The 20896-nt window shown below is 31.1% G+C and overlaps 2 protein-coding genes across 2 annotated transcripts; one reads left to right on the top strand and one right to left on the bottom strand.

Annotated features, from left to right (window-relative positions):
- Positions 1–1470: 1470 nt before the first annotated feature.
- LOC131849221 (peptidyl-prolyl cis-trans isomerase-like 1) lies at positions 1471–2919 on the bottom strand. Its single transcript, XM_059199242.1, has 3 exons — positions 2698–2919; positions 2486–2573; positions 1471–1940 (listed from the first exon to the last, which is right to left on the bottom strand). Exons 2-3 carry the CDS (start codon positions 2554–2556, stop codon positions 1496–1498), a joined length of 516 nt encoding a protein of 171 aa, XP_059055225.1. The 5' UTR covers positions 2557–2573; positions 2698–2919; the 3' UTR covers positions 1471–1495.
- A 795-nt stretch (positions 2920–3714) lies between these two features.
- On the top strand, positions 3715–19038 carry LOC131849130 (nuclear pore complex protein Nup153-like). Its single transcript, XM_059199124.1, has 8 exons — positions 3715–3800; positions 8022–8252; positions 8896–9157; positions 10630–10974; positions 11048–11216; positions 11304–12085; positions 12203–14268; positions 18658–19038. Exons 1-8 carry the CDS (start codon positions 3738–3740, stop codon positions 18823–18825), a joined length of 4086 nt encoding a protein of 1361 aa, XP_059055107.1. The 5' UTR covers positions 3715–3737; the 3' UTR covers positions 18826–19038.
- The last annotated feature ends 1858 nt before the right edge of the window (positions 19039–20896 follow it).

Below are 20896 nucleotides of genomic sequence, written 5' to 3'. Positions count from 1 at the left end.
AAATAAGTAAATATCTATTACGTTCTATATACTTTGCCAATGGCCTATACGCCTATTATTTAGTAAACAAAAATATTATTTTACTGAGAAGTACATCAATTCATTCTCTTATTACAAAAGTAAAAATATACTGCATAGGTTCGTATAGCTCAACGGAAAATTTGAAGTGACTCTCTGTCTTTCATACAGTAGTGCCCTAATAGTTCATCTCGCTCGGTTTTTCCTTTGTTCCTCTAGATATCTACCTATACCTATTATTGGAACAGTTTAAAATCAATAGATTTGCAGCTGCACTTTGCATAAGCGATTTGAATTACCATTACAATGTTTGCGAAAATAACTATGAAATACTTATGACACGACAGGTATTTTATGGTTGTATTCGCGAACATTATAATGGTAACACAGATTGCATATTCCTCAATTTTACGGACCACTTAATAAAAAAAAATATCAATGGTTTTTTAAATGGAACCGTCAAATGGTTCATATCGTACTAGAGGAGTAGCGACTTCGTTTGCATGCACCTCTGAAAATAGTTATATATATTTATGGATAATGGAAACACAACAATAAATATAGCATCATCATCTATTATATTATTAATAAAATTGTAGGTAGAAAGGTAAGGGAAGAATACTAAATGTGAATATTTTTATTATGCTATAAAAATATTCACATTTAGTATTCTTCCCTTTGGGTATTTAATTTTCCCACCATTTCCATTTTTAGTATTTTTTAACCAATGTGTTTTGTACATGTGTAAAGATAAAAAAAAGATACTAAGGAAATGGAAGATGATCACGTAATCTAAAAGTATAAATCCATATTTACACTATGGGAATTATTTAAAAATGAGCTATTGTTCCATATACACATCTAATGTAGGCAAGAATTAGTTAACGAATTATACAGAATGCATCGCGCATGCAATGCAGTCGCGGATGATACAGATATTATACATGAAACACTAAATTAATGTAACCTTTAATCTTGATGTACTGGTTTTAATGGGATGCCCATGACTTGTAGATATACTGGTTTACTATGCTTACATTACAAATAAGTAATTTTTAATAAAATTTCCTAAACAAAAGTACACTAACTTACTCTAAATTTATTACATTACACAGCAATCTGCGAGTGGGTCCAAAATTAGCCCAGGCGTTTCAGACATTAGGTGAATAAACATAAAAATTTAAAAATATTTTTTGGAAGCAAGTACTAAATGTCATTCATCCATCATATGCTTTAAGTGAAAAGCTGATATTTTAATGTACAAATAGACATTTCAATTTCTATTAATAACTAACTTTTTTTTTATTTTTAATTAAATTACAATATGTTATGAATTATTTTATCAACTGTATAATATATCAACTGTGTTTGTTAAAAGAAAAGTTGCCTTGTACATTTTTACTATTATGTCTTGATATAATAAGCATAAATAAATAAAACATTTGTAGGTATATTAAAGATTTTATTTATTATATTTCTATTTAGGTATGTAGGCTCTTTCAATTCTTATATCATCAACAGGACAATCATTTTTATCACATTCTAACAAGCCTATCCTTTTAACGACACTCATTCCACTTTGTACTCGTCCAAATATTGTATGTTTTCCATCCAGCCATTGAGTAGGTGCTAATGTAATAAAGAATTGAGATCCATTTGTATGGGGACCAGCATTCGCCATAGAAAGTATGCCTGCACCGGTGTGTTTTAGATCTGCTGTAATTTCATCATCAAACTGTGGCCCATAAATTGACTGACCACCTTTTCCGGTACCTGTTGGATCTCCACCTTGGATCATGAAGTCTCTTATAACTCTATGAAATTTTGTGTTGTTGTAGTAACCCCTTCTAACAAGTTCCATAAAATTACGGCATGTGAATGGAGAATGTTTCCAGTACATTTCTACAATCATTGTGCCCATTCTGAAATATAAAAAATAACATTAAAAAGTCATATACAATACAATTGTAAAACAATTAACATAATTTAAGGAAGTAGTTTTTTTAAGGGATGATAATGGAATGTTGCACCCAATTGCACTAATATACAGTTAGGTGTCTTATCAACCTCCACTTGTGCTGGTGCAACAGAAGTGGAAGGTAACATGAGGTCAGGTCAGTTAGCCCATTGTGCCAAATTGAACATGGTATTAGTAGTAATTTAACATGGTAGTTTTCAGGGGAACTGCATGGAGTCAACCTGACATGGTACATAGCTAACAATGGGGTTATTATTCCCCACTACTAATAAAACCATTCCCCACTCATGGAAGATTACTACATCAACTCCAACTCAATTAATATTTATCAATGTAAAATAACAGATGTACATATCTACCAATATATGTAATAGTACTAAAGTTCATACAAAATAACAATTCAATCAAAATAATATTTTGTATTTATTATTCGAGTTATCAATAATGCAAATCCAAAAGCTCTGACAATAACGACATAAGCAAACTTACGTTGTTTCAATGACGGCGACCTGTGGTTGCCACGATTTATCTGGTATGCCGGCATTAGAATATCCCAACATTTTACTGAAATGGCAGTCTGTATACCAAAGCGTACAATGGTGTTTTATTAATAATATTCACAAAAAATATTCGCTACTAATACAAAACAGTCTTTCAGATCTGTAGTATCTTCTTCAAAGAGTAAAGTAAAGGAAATTTACCAAAATTATAAACGCGGAAGTTTGGGAGTGTAGATGGATGGATGTTTGTTATTGTTTAACGCAAAAACTACTAAATGGATTCTAATGAAACTTTACAATAATATAGCTTATACATCAGAATAAAATAGGCTATAAATTTCACGTGGGTAAAATCTTGTACACAGAAAGTTTTTAATATATTTTTATATTGTTTAAGTACGAGTATAATTATAGAATAGATATTTTTTGTGGTGGAAATACTTTTTTTTTTTTTTATTTAAATGGCTTGGCACATTTATGCATTTGCCACATTAAAACGGCAAAGTATAGGAATTCAGTATTTTTTTTGTTTTAGGTCCATTATTTTTATTGTTAATACTTTAACTAAAATCGTTTACTTACTAATTACTTCAAAAAAATTTAATTAAGAGTCGGAATACTATCTACCTACAATTTAATTTAAATCAACCATTTAAAAAAATATATATTCCAAGTTCTAAACTCTTAAACGTAATCATGAATACAATGGATACATTTAACAAATAAATATTTTGTATTGTATTCATATTCTATTATGTTAAGCAATTAAGTCTACTATTTAACACATTTACGGAATTATACGGATGTACAATCTGAATTCTTTGCCTGTTCCAGCATTAAAAAAAAAGTCTGTGGTTCCTTGGCTATAGTTCGATTTGATTGAAGCATAGAGAAAAGAGTATTGAAAATGAAAAACCAGTTAAACCGATTCTTTGTCATAAATCTCAAAGCATAAATTCAAATTAATCGTTTTCTCAAATCATTCTGTAGCGTGATCGGTTCTTTTCTGTAATATTTAATATCATTGTAACAACTCTTAATTTTTCGCTCTATAATACTTGTGATTTTAAAGTGAATGGTACTACTGTATAAAAATCGTTAGACCTCCCTCCAGGCGTTTTGTGACAGATTCTGTAGACGCCATTTTTGTCACGTTTTTGGCAATTATGAATAAATTTAACTATAACTCTATTTGCTGAACTGCATTAGTAAAATTATTATCATATGAGACAGCTTTCAAAATGAGTAAACAACCTTCAAGAAATAAAAAGCGATCATTTGAAACATCTGAAGAAGCAGACAATGTAAGTAAAGTTTTTATTAAATTCCCGCTCTCTGCTACGAATATCGTTACATTTTAGTGGTTGTGACCTCACACGTAGAAATATATTTTTATCATTGAATGAAGCTTTGCTATTGTTTATAATTGCACAGATTAGAATGTATTTTGCATTTGAAATTGAAATAATAGGTCACGTGGGTATTTCTTTGCACGAAAGGTATAATTTTTAGTCCATGCTGTTCTTATTTAAAAAAATATTTTCTTTTTGGTTCTTGTTCATTTCTTCATAAAGTATAAGTTCCTAACGTTATTTGCATTTATTAAAACATTAGGTATTGTGTTATATTACTTGTATACCTGCCTCTGAAGATTTTAAGAATTTGAATGTATAAAATTGTATAGGTTTAACTGCTGCACTTTTTCATCCTAATTAGAATTAAATATTTTTAACAATAATTATAACACTCAATGAGCCATTCCTATCAGAGTTGAAATTAGAGGATCATTATCTAAAGCCAACTTTGTGAATTGGAGAATTTGGATATAGCAATGTAGGTAGAATAAATTATTTGAAAATATATACAATATATTTTAAGTTTAAACACATGTGACCCATTACGAATGTTCTCAAAGGATATTTATTTCCCGAAAGGGTCGTAGGTATACTCCATTCCATTAGAACATACAGAAAACATAAATGATGTAAGTAGTACAGTGGTAGATATAAAGGTATTGATAATTGCAATAAATCAATAGACTGTTTTGATATATTTTACTAAATTAATAATAAATTAAAGATTTTTATATATTCAATATTAATAATCTTTGTCATACATCCCTATGCGACTTACAACTATATGTTGTAAGTACATTTTGCATAATATATTTCAAAGATCAATTAGAATATGGATACAAATCAATACTGTTACAAAAAGTGGTGATATATGCTGTTAAGAACCTGAAACAGATTGATAAATGTATTGTTGTAGATAAAAGCAAAGTACCACATAGGAGCATCCTGTTGCTATACACTGTACTGGGTCCTTTTGCCGCCTTTAATTAAGTATAGTTTTAATATATGTATTTCTTTCTTGTAATTTAATTGGCAGCTATAAATTATTCTTGTTATTACTATTTCTACAATTATATTTTCTGAAGGTTCTATTAAAATGAAGTATATAACCCAACCGCTTCGTGAAAATAAAGTAAAGTAAATGATGACATTAGATTAAAAGTAACCTTAAAATGAATCTCTAAATGAGCTCCTTAAGTGTTGGCTTGTCATAGAAATTATCATTAGACGTTACTATGATATTATCACATCTATTAGACATTTTTAAAATATACACTAATAAGATTAGGAATCCTTGTATGTATCTTAAGATGCTTAAAAAATATTTTTGATCTTTAGATCTTTCATTTGAAACATGAATTTTTCATTCGAATGGTCTGTACCTCACCTGAGGATCATACATTATGAATGTCTACTTTTTTCTGTTTTTGTTAGTGTTCATGCTTTTTTTTTTCAAAGCTGTATGTATTTTATTCTACATAATGAAATGATACACTCGCCTACTCTATCAGTTGGAGCTGTTGCAAGTGGTATGTACTCTGTACAAAGTAATGAGTACAGAATGTGTACTGAGGTACTGTATACCTACTTTGAAATGTTTGTAATTACTACTGTAGTGAATGTAGTCATATAAACATTTTAGTGACTTTTAAGTCAGTCCCCTGTAGTGAGTGACATAATGATTGTAGTTACTCAAAAGTTACTGCAGTTATTTTGTTACTGTACTTGTCTTGAATCTGGTGCATGGTTATTGTAGTCAGTTATAATAGTGATGTAGTATATTAGTTGCAGTAGTATATATTTCTTTTTTATAATGTTATTTGTTTCACTATTTTTTTTTTTGCAGTTGTGTATTAGTTGTTATAGTATATAAGTAATAGTAATGTGTTATTGTATAGACATTGTTAGCACTTTTCTTTAATGGATGACTATGGAATAGTGTACACATCAGCATACATTCATGAGGAATTAACCATGATAGTATTCAAGGGGGAGACTCTGTGTAGGTGGACCTGACAAAATACCTACCTAAAATACTAGTCCTATTTATTTATAAATCCCTATTTTACACTAATGCATGGAAAAATATTGTAAGTAATGGGATTTGGTGTGATCCACGTTATCAATCTTGGAAATACTTGCTGTTTCGATTTCTAAAAAATTTGAAATGATGTGATAACCATATGTTGTCTCTCTGTTTTGCCGTTTACTATACATATTCCACAGGTGCCTTGACTAACATATGGTTGTGCCATTTTTTCATTATTCATGCAATAAGTATGCATCCATAAAATAGAATAGTTTAAAAAAAAAGATTTAATTTTTAAAGAGGTAACATTTGGTTGGAAACCCAACAATTATTATATTTTTCAAATATAACATTTGACTGCAATTGAAATTCATCATCATCATCATCATCAGCAACATCCTCATCATATTTTTTATTTATCATGCAATCCTATAATGCAATATACCAAAAGATATCTAATATTCAAATACTATATGTACAATATTGGATAGAGACACTATTTCAGTATATGTATTAAGTGTTATGACATAACATATGCTGCAAGCAACTCGTGACATGCATACCACCTCCAAACATACACATGAAAAGAATTCTGTTGAATTAACAACCTATTTAATTCTCTGGTTATTTAAGAACTTTATTACAAGATCAAATAAATTTTCTTCCTATGTATATTATATGTATAATTACATGGAAGTAGACTGCATCATTATTGTTTTTAATTATTAGATGAATATTTTTTTATTTTTCATCTGAACACTGTTGATGATACTTCAATTAAAAGCTACAAAGTTCCCATTGTGGGTTTTGTTGCAAATGGAACAATTCAATTTTTCTAAATTTCATCTAAGCAAACAACTATGAACTATTATTAATGATGTTACTCTTACATTATTTTTAATGTGTCATACAGTTTGAATTTATATTAAGTATAATGAAATATTTGCATTATGGCATCACATGTCAATCACATATATATGAAAGTAGTACTAAAAATAGAAAACAATTTTTAAGTATTGCATAAAAGAATATTTTAAGTTTGATACCTTTTGGAAAATTATATAGCTTTATGAATACTGTTAGTGTATTTTAAATTGATATGCAGTACATTTACATTAAACATCCGGTCTGGTTTCATCATCTCATATGAATTGAAAATTTTCTCCAGTTAGTTACAAATGAATATAAAAGTGATTTTAAGATATGACCTCTTTCATACTGAAGGCTGAATCTTAAAAAGCAGTTTTGTATGCTGTAGTGTAATATGTCAGTGAAATTATGGGTTATAATAATATCTCATGATAACTATTGGGTGTATAAGAGTAAAAAAATTTAATACTTTAAAAAAATTGAAACAAACTGCATGGTCATATAATCAATTTAGTAAATATTTCAATTTATTTTAATTGCGCATTGTTTCTTGTCACACTGAAAGTGTTTAGTGTGTAAGACAGTAGTACTGGCTGGAATACTCTCTACTAACTCCTGTATATTTATTTATATAAGAAATTATATAAAGAAGATCAAACCAAACATGATTAATGTACAACCGACATGAGAATTAACCCGGCAGTGGGATCGTCATCTTATTTTAATTTAATACTGTAATTATGATTTATTATTAGAACTTACCATGTTGTAATGGTATACCAAAACAGAACATTTTTCATTAGTTTTCTGTTCTAATTTGAATTTATAATAAAATAGCTTTAGAGCTATGCATTGAATTGCGTCTTCTGTTTATATTTGGAAAAAATATTCAAATGCTTTTAGACTGGATACTTCTGAAAGAGTTAATCTTACAGATTCTATTTTTATATACCGGAGACATTTTTGTTGAGCCTACTTTAATTAAGATTCCAACCTAAAATGACTAAACAAATTTTCTTTAAATAGTATTAACTTATATTTACTTTCTCGACTGTTTCGGTGTCCACAGAAATGTCCACGTCGCATTGAACGCAACTTTTGACAAGCCCATATTCATTCACGACGTAATTTATCACACCCTGATATAAGACAACTCTTCCTCTTGGATTAGTTAAGTTTTCTCTTTACCTGTGTTTCTGTGTAAAAAAATTACTGTGTAATAAAATTAAAATTATTAACTGTACTTCAAAATTATTATGTAATAATTTCAGTCTTTCGTCAAAAAAGTAAAGAGAACAGTATCGCATTTACTGCCTGAGACCATAACGAAGTGGTTTAGTAGTACTCCTAGTAGTTCCAATGCAAATGGTCCTAAAGCAACAGCTGATGACACAGACTCATCGACAGAGGATGAGGCGCCACAGCGTCCCAGAGTAAGACTACCTCCAGCTAAACGGATGCGGTACAGTCCTGGATATTATAATTACTATTCTGGTTCAGAGGTGAGCATATTTATTTGTTTATATTTTCTAAAAGATAGAAAAATGTAATTTTTTATTGTATTTTTATAAATATATTATAAATTATTTTTAAAAATAAACTTTATTAAAGATATATTTATGTTAATTGTAGTTGTTTGTTAGAATGTTTATAATACTACTTAAAGAATTATATTTATATTACTCGAGCCATGGGCTTTTTTCGTCATTTGTTTCTTCCCGTTCGAAAACTTTAAATTGGCTAAAAAAGTTGTATTCTGAAGCCTAGTGAAAGTCAGCTGCAATTCCGTGGGTGGCTTTAGGAACAGCGACCTTGCAAGTGTTTTACAAAAATCTGTCATTTCATTCCGGTTCAAACAACTATCAAATAGTAGTGAAACCTATATATTTAGGATAAAAAATAGTATTACTGATAATACGAATTCCAATTTTCTTACGATTTCCTCTGATTCCAAAATTTGTCAGATGTTCGCATATATGTACTTCGGCACATTTTGTGGCATATATATTAGCTGACGGTATTTAAACATATACTTTCTTAACCATCTTAGAAGTTTTAGACTGGGAAGAAATTGATCATTTTGTCATATACTTATCTTGCATGATTGTATCTATGTGTATATAATATAGACTATTGTTATTGCAGATAACTACCACTGAATATAGAGAAATTACAGAACCTTATACTTCATACAATACCATACAAACACCACCAAGGAAGAGTTCGTCAACAAGAGATGCTGCTTTTATACCTACACCTCAGACTTCACCAAATGAAGAGGTGAAAAATGAAAGTGATGAAAGTGATAATAACATGATTCCATTGTATTCTGAAGCTGTTTATGAGGTTCCAAAGAAAAGAAAATCGTTATTTAATATTCCAGAGTCTGAATTCATGAAATCCTGTCGTAAGTAATATTAATCATTATTATTTATCTATAGTCTTATTTATTTACTAAGGACTTCTATGAGTAAAGTCCTCCTCGAATTTGCTCCATCGGTTTCTGTTGTTTGCTTCGGCTATCCAGTTATAACCTATTTTAGCTTTAATTATAAGATTATTTTATAGGGTAAAAGGAACATTAATTTTTACTTCGTTGTGGGGTTATGTCATTCCACTCCTGCATGACACAATAATTTTTTTTTAGAAGTAACACAATGATCCTTTAACTTGCGCTTTAAATCTGTATATAAATATTCAATCTACTGGTTGAGGAGGACGACTTAGATTCTCTCTATACCATCTTTCTGAAACAAAATCATAGTGATTTTGGGTCTATGGCATGGGTCTTTGTTTTGTTGGAAACCAACAACATATTCAATAGGGATTCCAGTACGTCAATAAACTTTTTCCAATCTATTCGACATAAGCATTTTTCTAATTCTAATAGACTAGAGACTAATATGCAGTCTCAGACCATAACACTGCATACTAAGGTTGTCGGACTCATTAACACATGAGCAAGTCATAATTTTGCATTAATTTTGCATCACGGATAGTGAAACTTAATTTAAAAAAATGTGGACAATGGATAAAGAAAAACATTATACATTTTGTATTTTAAAAAAATATATTCCTTTATTTATAAAGTGATGCAAGTGACAGCAGCAATAACAATAGTGCTTACTGTTTATGTCGGCACAATATGACTAGACTTGACCTTGAGGTACTCTTATTCGCACAGGATACCCATTATAGTCTCCGAGCCAGAACCTAATTTCATTTTTTTTGTTTTTGAACCAGCTATTTGTGCCATTAGCCATTTTGTTTAATGTTAATAGCTGTCGTCAAATTAACAATATATGAATATAGTTTGTATTTAATATTATTTATCTATAGTCTTTGTAAATGCTAAACATAACCATAGTTCAATATACAGCAATATTACTTGTATGTCTTTTTGATTAAAAAAAAAAAAGATATTATATAATTTAATCCTATTTTGAATTTTTTTTTAATCTAATATGTTTGAAACATGTAGGCAAATATGTGTAACTTTGGTGAAATCTGTGGTTTTAGAAGCATAACCTGGAATAATGGAAACATAGTAATGTTCAATAACTTAAATTAATTATGGCCAAAATCGACCTCTGGGCAATCATTACCTAATGTAATTTACTATATGAGAACTGAAATGGACTTGGAAAGTTATATTATATAAGGTCTATTATTGACAAAAATGTACGTCATCAAAAACAAGAAAGATTTAATAGAACTGTCTACAGTTAGTATAACGACTTCTGGGGAGCAAAAGCCTACCTGTTAAAATAAATTTCCATCAGGCTTTTTTGTGTTCAACCAGCGGGATTTTCAGTTGATTTTCAGTTGCTCTATAAGCCCTTCCATGGATTAAGTATTAAGTTTAATATTTTATTCCAGGTAGAACAGCACTTAATGCAAGTCTTGATCTTACACTACCATATTATAAACCAAGTCTGTTGGTATCTTCGTTTTACTGTGGAAGAACTGCTTATGGCGGTGCAGCCTCTCACTATGTTAACCAACCTAATATTAAACGGAAGAAGACTACCCTTGTAAATCAAACAACCAATAGTGATAACTCCACAATGAGTCATTCAGCCAGGCGTGTTATGGATTTACTCGAGCAATGTACATCTCCGCTGAAAGAAGCTCAAAGGATACCAACATATAAAAGGAATGCCACACAGAAACCATCAAGTAACACTTCATTAAACTCTAGTTGCACAAACAACAAAACACTGTGTAATTATTTTTAAATATTTTTATTTTTTTTTAATCTTGCTGACAGTATTCTAAAATATTTTATATATTGCAGCTTACAAAACTCAAGAATTGCATGTGCCTGCTATTGCTTCTGTATTACACTTAAGAAAACGTTCTCGCCTTATGGATACAACAAATGCAGCGAGGCAGATAATTGCATCACATAGCAGTGCTTCTTCAGACTACCAAGTTTACAATCAGGATCAAACAGATTACCAAAGGTAATTAATAAAAGTTTTAGAACAAATTTTATATTTATTACCGTTAGTTAAATTTTGTAAAAAATTATACAAATATTCATTTTACAGAGATCAAAATGGCGTAGATAACTCCAAGAGAATAACTAAAATGAAATCAAGACTAACCAAACCTAAAGGAAGAGGACGTGATGAAACAGATTATACAATAGAACCACCTCTGAGCTTGCCAAAAGCGTTCTTGCGAATTGATCATGACAATTTACCAAAGTTTACATTTGATGATTCAAATTATAAACCATCAGCTGTTTCTACTCCTAAATCGGGATTAACATCTGTAGCAATCAGTAGGTCAGATTCACATTCCGGTATAAAAGCATCTGAAGATAAAAGAAGTAAGCCTGAAAATGTTTCTGGTAGTAATGCTTTCAAATTCTCAATTCCCGTAATGATATCGCCGAATTTATCGGAACCCACATCCACAATCCCTAAATTCACATTTGGTAGTCCAGAACGTGGCATAGATAGAGTAACTGTAGATGAAATGAAAAATATAGATTCTTCTATTTTAGGTGCATCAAAAGAAGAAAGTAATGCCGTTTCAGCTAAACCTAAAGATTGGCAATGCCCTGACTGTTGGGTTTCCAACAAGACCAATGTTGGGAAGTGTGTGTGTTGTGGTTATAAGAAACCTACAGAAATAGAGGTTAAACAGAATAAATGTTCTGTATGTAATGTTGCCGATAAACTAGCAAATAAAGACAAATGCATGAAATGCCAAAATATGTCAACTAATTGTTCTGATACACAATTAACCTTAAAAGCTAATAATAATACTATTAAAAACAAGTGTCCCGATTGTGGCGTTTATTATGAGTCGAATGTTGAGAAATGTTTACGCTGTGGTGTAAAAATATCGCAAAATGCCTCTTTTGAAGTACAAGGTGAACCTAAGGCAAATAATATATTAAAATGGAAATGTGGTCATTGTTGTGTTGAGAATATGGAAGGTGTACAGAAATGTCTTAGCTGTGGGGCTTTAAATTCCAAGAAAATTGAAGGACAATTGCTGGTACCAAGTTCTACGGTGAAAAGCAATGATTGGACATGTGATGATTGCTGGATAAAGAACAAAAGTAGTGTGGATAAGTGCGCCGCATGTGGGGGTGCAAAGCCAGGGGCGAAGCAAAATAGCACTCCTGCATTAAAGTCAGATGCTTTAACATTAGCATTCAAGCCATTAGAAAAAAATAATGTAGGCAGTAATATTGAAAAATCACAATCTGAAAAGTGGGAATGTAACATCTGTTTGGTATACAATGACAGTAATAGAAGTAAATGTGTTTGCTGTGAATCTGAGAGACCTGGCACGGTGAACCAAATTGCAAAATTCAATTTTGGTGTAAATAAAAATACATTTAAGTTTGGTATCAATCCAAATTTTCAAGCAGTTAATATTCCCAAACAAGATGATAAAGGTAAAGAAGAATCAGAAACAAATAATAATGTTTTGTCCAAAACTCCCACTTTCACATTCGGAATACCGCCTCAAACAGAAAAGGACAAGATTAAAGATAAAAACACTGAACAGAAAGTCAATGAAGGCCCTAAATTTTCATTTGGTATACCAACTGCCACAAAAATTGCAGGTTCTTTGAATATTGCCAATGTAAGCAAATTGCCTGATCCTGTTCAGAATGTTGAAGAAAAAGAGAAATTACAAGAAGTTCCAAGAGTTGAACTTATACTCTCAGCTCAACCTGTCGAGAAACCATTAGCTACTCCAATATTTGGTTCCATATTAAACACGGACGAAACTCCGACAGACAAGACGTTACGTCTAATTCCTGAAGAGAACAAAGGTATACCTGATACATCGCTGAGTTTGCAGAAGGGTGTGACAGTTAGTGACATAACTCAGCCCCCAAAAAAATTTTCATTCACTGGGTCTACAACAGGGACTATGCCAGCAGTTAATTTATGTGTTCCATCAGAACTTACAGCCACTACTACTGTGTCATTTCCATCATCTTTGCAGATGCCTCCAGTGACATCTACAGTAAATATATTTCAAAAGCCTGCACCCAGTCTAGATCCTACTTCACTTCCATTATTCCAGAAGAATGAACCACAATCTAATTCATCTGTGTCATTATTCCAAAAACCAGAGCCAGTTTCGACAGCTGCTCCTCCGCCATCTATTGCTACTACAGCATCATTGTGGACTCTCGGGGCTAACTCAAAACCAAGTGTGCCACAGTCCGAAAATCCGAAATATAACTTTAACTTCGGTACTGTCAGTAATTCCAATGAGGCAAGCCCATTTCAATTTAAATTACAAGCATTTGCTGGATCTTCTGAAAATGCCAGTCCTAACAAGTTTACGTTTTCTGGTGGAACCAATAATCCATTGTCTAGTAATCCACTAGGTAGTGGCAATGTCTTAACTGGAGCAAGCACCCTGGGCAACACATTGACTGCAGGCAATGCTCTATCTAGTGGCAATTTACCTGGTAGCAGCAAAACACCTGCTAATCCTTTATCTACTGGCAATGATGTACAAAGTACTGAGGCTTTGTCAACAGGATCACAGAGCTTATTTGGTGCACCAGTACAGAAAGAAAGAAACATTTGGCCTACAGCTAATAGTACTAGCTCTAACTTGTTTTCATCAAATGCTGTGTCCAATCCCAGTAGTTCTCAAAAACCAGCAGCATTTACCTTTGGAACTACCTCGCCTTTCAATAACAATGCTAATAACAATGCAGCTACTGGTTTCGGAAACGTCACGCAATCTGCACAAATATTTATGTCAAACCAGAGCACAAATAACCAGCAGTCGATATTTTCGACCCCGGCAAAGCCTCCACAAAGTATATTCGGTACTCCACAAGCGTCAAGTAGTCCGACGCCGTCGCTGGGAATGTTTGGTGCTCCAAATGTAGGTTCAGCCCCAACTTTCGGAACATCTAATCCTTCAATCCCGTCATTTGAAGCACCTTCGCTAACGCCGGCGTCAGCACCAACGTTTAATTTTGGATCATCACAAAATTCTGGAATTTTCGGATTTGGACAGGTAATTATAGAATTCTTTGTCTTTTGCCTGTCATCTCTCATTTATTTTCTATATTCTTTATCGTATATTCTAGTATATATTACATTTTTCATTTTCTTCATGTGATTGTTTCAGCTTAAACATGCGTTGACAAATATTTGTTAAACTTTTTTTTATAGACATTAAGAATATTTTAAACTTAATTTCTTAATTTGTTGGGTGCTAGATGATTGTCGATTTTTTAAGTTAATTACTATGCTTATAAAATTATTATATAATGGAGTAACTAAATTAGAATAATATAGCCAAAGAGGCATTTCACGATTAGAATTTTAGGTATACATTCTAGTTACCTAATTTCCAATTTGTACTATTAATTTTCTATGTGTTTTATATATACATTTCTAATTTAATAATGGGGAATATGCATGATATTTTTCATTTGATTTGTACTGTCTGTGATTTTATTTGCATTATATTTTTTGTTAAATAATTGAAAAAGAATATATAAAAACCACAAATATGGTGAAAGGTATAAAATTATATGATAATATATAAAATTAGATGATAAAGTTTCCGGTATGGCAGCGCATGAGTATTTTCGCAATCTCACATGACAATGTGAGGCCCATAATGCTGTTCATGTATAGTCGACGGTGATGATGGTGGCCGGATCATCATGTTAACCGTCAACTTGTTTGCTATATCCCAATAAAGTACAACAAAAAAACTATAAAATAATAAAAAAATCTATAAAATAAAAAAAAAACCAAAAAAAAGTTGGTAAATAATAAGTTGGTCTTCCATATATGTATTTGCCCATTTATTATATGGCATACAATTAAACAAATGCAAAATTGTTAATCTAACTGTAGGTACTTTAAAACTTACTTGCTTATTAATAGTATAAAGTGACTATGTGTTTAAACGTCTGTTAGTCGCGCTTTCACGCCAAAGCTACTGAACTTATCTAAACGAAATTTGGTGCACAGATAGTCTAAAAGAGTTTTAAGGTGTTGAAAGGGGAGACGAAAGCTTGTATGAAAGAATCATCATTTTTCAAGCTAGAAACTTGAAACTTTAATTTTAGGCTGTTGATTAAATAAAAATAACTGTAGTAGTGAATTTAAAAATTTATAAAATTTTTACCCTAAAGCTAGAATGATTTTGACTTTTTTGGGTTACATTATTAAACATTAATGCGGACTGCGAATAATCCAGCGGACGAATTCACGGGCACAGTTAGTATTATATACACCAGAATATTTGTCAATTAGTTTGCATATATATTATAAGTCAACTTTGCAGTCGAATATTTTAAACACAATTTTTTTGGTTATTGCAATACATACGGAAGGTGAAGTTTTGTTGAATATAGTGTTATGTGAATATAGTCTGTATATTTATTTCAGACGTATAATATCTGATTTTAATACTTTCCTAATCAGTTTTGCATTTATTTTTATCTATAAAACATAAAATGTCTGGTCTATCTGGCATAGAATATTGTTTAAAGCCTTTTTTTTTAATTGTTAACAATTGCAATCTCATATTATAAACTCCCGATTGGTATGTTGTTATCTATACTAATATTATACAGCTGAAGAGTTTGTTTGTTTATTTAAACGCGCTCATATCAGGAACTACTGGTTCGAATTGAAAAATTCTTTGTGTTGAATAGTCTATTTTTTGAGGAAGGCTTTAAGTTATATAACATTAGACTCTACGTACGACCAATACAAAACGAAGCATCAGGAAAAATTATTCATATTTGAGGGTTTCCGTTGCGTGCGCTGCATAAACGGTTCAAGTTACCCAAAATATGTATGAAGTATTTTTGATAACCACGCGAACGAAGTCGCGGGTACCGCTAGTCTTATATATATCAATGAAATGACGTTTGTTAGTCAAAATTCAAAAATCATTTATTCATGTAGGACATTTTAGCCGCTTATGAACGTCAAGTTTTACATTATAATTTTTTTTCCCTACCGTCCAGTTTGGTATATAGATCCAATTGAGAACTGGCAAGAAACTCAATTGAATTACTTTTTTTTTTAAATCCATTTTATTTACAATGCATTTATATAGGTGTCTATGTCTAACATTAAATGATAATCCCGAATATGAAAACTATTGCCATGCACGCTCATCATTCAAGTACTCGTTTAGTGAGTAATAGGCCTTGCTCAGTATATATGATTTAACAGATGTTTTGAATTTATTTAAGGGTAATTCCAATATATCCTTTGGTATCTTATTGTAAATTTTTATACCTATTCCCATAAAAGACCTATTGACTTTTTCTAAACGATACTTGGGGACAGCAAGTTTGTCTATAAATCTAGTATTAATATTATGAATATTGCTGTTTTTTGGAAATCAGTCAAGATTTTTATGAACATATAGGATATTTGAATATATAAATTGAGAAGCAACGGTGAGAATATTTGCCTCTTTGAATTTCTCTCTTAATGAGCCACGACAGTAGATCGCTCGAGTGGCACGTTTTTGTAATATGAATATATTTTTAATATCTGCCGTTTTTCCCCATAATAATATTCCATAAGAGAGTAAACTATGAAAATAACTGAAATAGACCAATCTAGCAGTGTCAGTATCAGTGTACTGTCTAACCTTACGCACGGCAAAAGCTGCTGAACTCAGTTTCGCTGCAAGACTTTGAATTTGTGCACCCCATTGTGTTTTATTCAAATTCAAATTCAAATTCAAATTCAAAAATCATTTATTCATGTAGGACATTTTAGCCGCTTATGAACGTCAAATTTTTACATTATAATTTTATTTTTTTCCCTACCGTCCAGTTCGGTATATAGATCCAATTGAGAAGAACTGGCAAGAAACTCAATTGAATTACTTTTTTTTTAAAGCCAGGTTATTTACAATTTATATTTATATAGGTGTCTATGTCTAACATTAAATGAAAATTCAGTGCATGAACAACTATTGCCATGCACACTCGTCATTCAAGTAATCGTTTAGTGAGTAATAGGCTTTGCTCAGTAAATATGATTTAACAGATGTTTTGAATTTATTTAAGGGTAATTCCAACATATCCTTTGGTATCTTATTGTAAATTTTTATACCTATTCCCATAAAAGACCTATTAACTTTTTCTAAACGATACTTGGGGACAGCAAGTTTGTCTTTAAATCTTGTATTAATATTATGAATATTGCTGTTTTTTGGAAATAAGTCAAGATTTTTATGAACATATAGGATATTTGAATATATAAATTGAGAAGCAACGGTGAGAATATTTGCCTCTTTGAATTTCTCTCTTAATGAGTCACGACTCTTCATACAGTAGATCGCTCGAACGGCACGTTTTTGTAATATGAATATATTTTTAATATCTGCCGCTTTTCCCCATAGTAATATTCCATAAGAAAGTAAACTATGAAAATAACTAAAATAGACTAATCTAGCAGTATCAGTATCAGTGTACTGTCTAACCTTACGCACGGCAAAAGCTGCTGAACTTAGTTTCGCTGCAAGGCTTTGAATTTGTGCACCCCATTGTGTTTTATTATCTAGTGTGATTCCTAGAAAGACAGTAGATTCTATAAATTCGAGAGATTCGTCATTTAATTTAATATTGCAATTAGTATTAAAACTTTTAGACAGAGAGAAATTAACACATTTTGTTTTTTTAGTCTTGCTATAACTTGGTTTTGAAATATTTGTAGAACTCCAAGGTATGTTTAAGTTTAAGTACAATTTGCGTAATTAAACTTTTAAAAACCTTATAAGTGTTATTATACATATTATTCCATTCTGAGGCGGAACGCAGTTCGCGGGGTCAGCTAATAATATACATAAAACAAAAGAAGTAAAGAGGTCAAAACTTAGTTTAAAGAAATATTATTCTGTGCTGAAATTTTACAGTTTTGTCTATTTTCAATATATTACAACGATATATATTTATAGGGATATAATTCTAACGTAATAAGTATTTTAAAAATTGTATCACATGCGTATTCCCTATTTTCTTATAGATAACGATAATTTTACCAAATAATGCTTTACAATAGTATCATATAAACTTTTTGTAATTGATAATAGCTGCTATTATTTTATGTAGACACTTTTTGATCGGAAGTAAGATATTGTTTTATAAGTGATACAGGTGGCCTTAAAGTGCCGTGATTAGCACCTTAGACTTATCTAGTAGATACCCCAGCCCACGAAGCACGATCGAATCGTATTAAGAGGATTTCTGCCAATACGCGAGACATTTTTATAAAAAATAAAGGTTTGTAAACTCTATTTTAGGGTCTGATAGTAGAGCTAGGTGCATGTCTATGTTAGTGATGTCCAAATGGGTTAAAGGAGAATCTAAAAAATAAGGCTAATGAAATTGTTGTCTAATGTATTTATTTCTTTCAGCAACAACAGTCGCTTGCGCCACAGCAGCCAGCAATGCAACCAGCGGGGATGTACAATTTCGGCGCAGGAGCGGGCGGTGCCCCCCAAGTACAGTTTAATATGGGTAGCTCCCCTAATGCCGTTGGTCGACGTGTTCGCAAAGCTATACGCAGGAATCCCCAACGATGAATGTAATCTAGGCGATAACAAGATACTGTCTTCACTGAGCCACTGTGACGGCGGAACTACTCTGTAAGTGACTTATATGTAGCTAAATATTAACCAATGTAAACCGAAATGGATGGCGACACTCGAACATCCCTTCCGGTAAAGTATGTCGTAAGGCTAGCTAATAAATTGTTAGATGTGTAAACAATAGACCTGTCTAAGTATTGACTTCTTACTAAGTATTGACTACTATACTTCATTAATATAATTTTTACGTAATATGTTAATAATATTAATAATTATTCAGCCGGTAATTATTGACATTTTATGTGAAATATTTTATTATTTGACGTATTTTATAAGTATATGCCATGTGTTTGTGGATATGTAAGTCCATAGGGATGTGGCTTGTTCGAAATTTAAAACTGTGAATTCATTCAGCCAAATTACAGTTACTTAGAGGGGCTACTATTTTATAGATGTTAAATTATTTTTCCAATGGATATAATCTGTTGATATTAACATAACCATGCGAATCGTGTTCGAGGATCTATGAAGTTTGGTAGCGGTCGTTTTAATTATCAGTATATGTAGGTTTTATTCCAGGGTAGTTTTCAAATAAAAATGTGAGAGATATATTATTTTCGCGTTAGTACAAATTTAAAGTAATCTCATATTGAGTAAAAATTTGACTTGTTCTTCTAACATATTAGATTGATTTTAATGTAAATGAAGTCGCCAAATATGTTATGTTAAAATTATAATATTAAATCAAAGTGTTTGAATTCTTATTCGATGTAGGATATTTATTTTGTTTCTGAAAGTTTGTCGGTTTATTATAATTATATTAGGAGTACTGATTATTATATAAAGTTATGTCCCAGTGTTTAGTTATCAAAAAATCTTTTTCCTGTAGCTGCAATGGTTAGGACACTTGCTGCCCCATATCCGGTATCAAACTTGTATAATTGTACCGGTGCTTATAGAGCAGGAAAGAAAAAGTCAGTAGTTTATATTCTTGTCGATTTATTACCGTAATATACAAGTGTCGTATTTTGGGAGACTTAACTTTTCCTTAATCAGTATTATGATTCTGATCGTAAAAAGTCAATCTAAGTATACCTTTATTCTGCTACCTCAAAGCAAATATAAACACTTACGCTGTTCTTTTTGTATACATAAGCATATATTGTTTATACTATTGAAAATATCCTTATTTACAATAGATTAAATAATATAAAAGTGTTCGTACAAATTCCTAGTTTATGAGTAACTATAAAAAGGAATGAATGGAAATACGACTAGTAATAAATATTCAGCATCATCTCTTGAATACATTTTACGTACGTAATAATCTTAAAAAAATTCAAAATATAATTGATTTTGTTCATCTTCTATATGTGCCACAGATCGTGATTTACATTCAAATAACCACATATTTTGTCACATTTGTCCTCTATTTTTATTAGTGCTTGTGTTTTGTAAAGTTCTATATAACTGTGTGCAGAATACTCTTGTTTTTCAAAACTTAACACATTGCATTACAACAATTGTACTGAAGCCAAGGCATACTACAAATCGCGAAGCAAGTCCCTGGTAAATTATAGTGCCTTGAATGACGTAATCTAGTTTAATTGATCGGGTTTGTGTAATCTAGACTGTGTTTAGTTTTTCATAGCATGGGGTTAGCCTATTCTATGGAAAACATGACTTCTATGGAAAAAAATGGATGTAACAACTAGATGCAGATTGGGTTGCCAAGATGCAGTACATAAAAAGAGCACAAAAGATAAATTATAGGAAGATAATTATATTGTGGTACTGAGTAAACATAGAGAATGATAGGAAGCCCATTTGAAGTTAAATCCTGTAGTTCAAGAACACGAACATTAAAACAAAAAAATATGTGATTATTATTTTCTTAAAAGAAATATATATTATATTTTTTTAATAATAACGATGATTGATATAATTCAATCTGATTTAATTACTATGTTTATATTATATGTGGATGGACCCCGCGACATTCTGAAAGAAAGGAAGTTTGTCTAAAATTTCTACATTGACCAAGGTCCTCAAAAATAGGTACCTC

This window comes from Achroia grisella, unplaced genomic scaffold (assembly GCF_030625045.1).
Source record: "Achroia grisella isolate CSIRO2021 unplaced genomic scaffold, CSIRO_AGI_Agris_v1 utg640, whole genome shotgun sequence".
NCBI classification, from domain to species: domain Eukaryota; kingdom Metazoa; phylum Arthropoda; class Insecta; order Lepidoptera; family Pyralidae; genus Achroia; species Achroia grisella.
This window is presented reverse-complemented; position numbering and strand designations above follow the sequence as displayed.

Bases quoted from the DNA above. Each gene is read 5' to 3' on its own strand.
- LOC131849130 (XM_059199124.1), top strand. From the start codon at position 3,738: ATGAGTAAACAACCTTCAAGAAATAAAAAGCGATCATTTGAAACATCT. The intron at 3,801-8,021 runs GTAAGTAAAGTT...TAATAATTTCAG, and splicing joins CATCTGAAGAAGCAGACAAT to TCTTTCGTCAAAAAAGTAAA. The intron at 12,086-12,202 runs GTTTACGCTGTG...AGAATATGGAAG, and splicing joins TGAGTCGAATGTTGAGAAAT to GTGTACAGAAATGTCTTAGC.
- LOC131849221 (XM_059199242.1), bottom strand. From the start codon at position 2,556: ATGTTGGGATATTCTAATGCCGGCATACCAGATAAATCGTGGCAACCA. The intron at 1,941-2,485 runs GTAAGTTTGCTT...TTTATATTTCAG, and splicing joins GTCGCCGTCATTGAAACAAC to AATGGGCACAATGATTGTAG.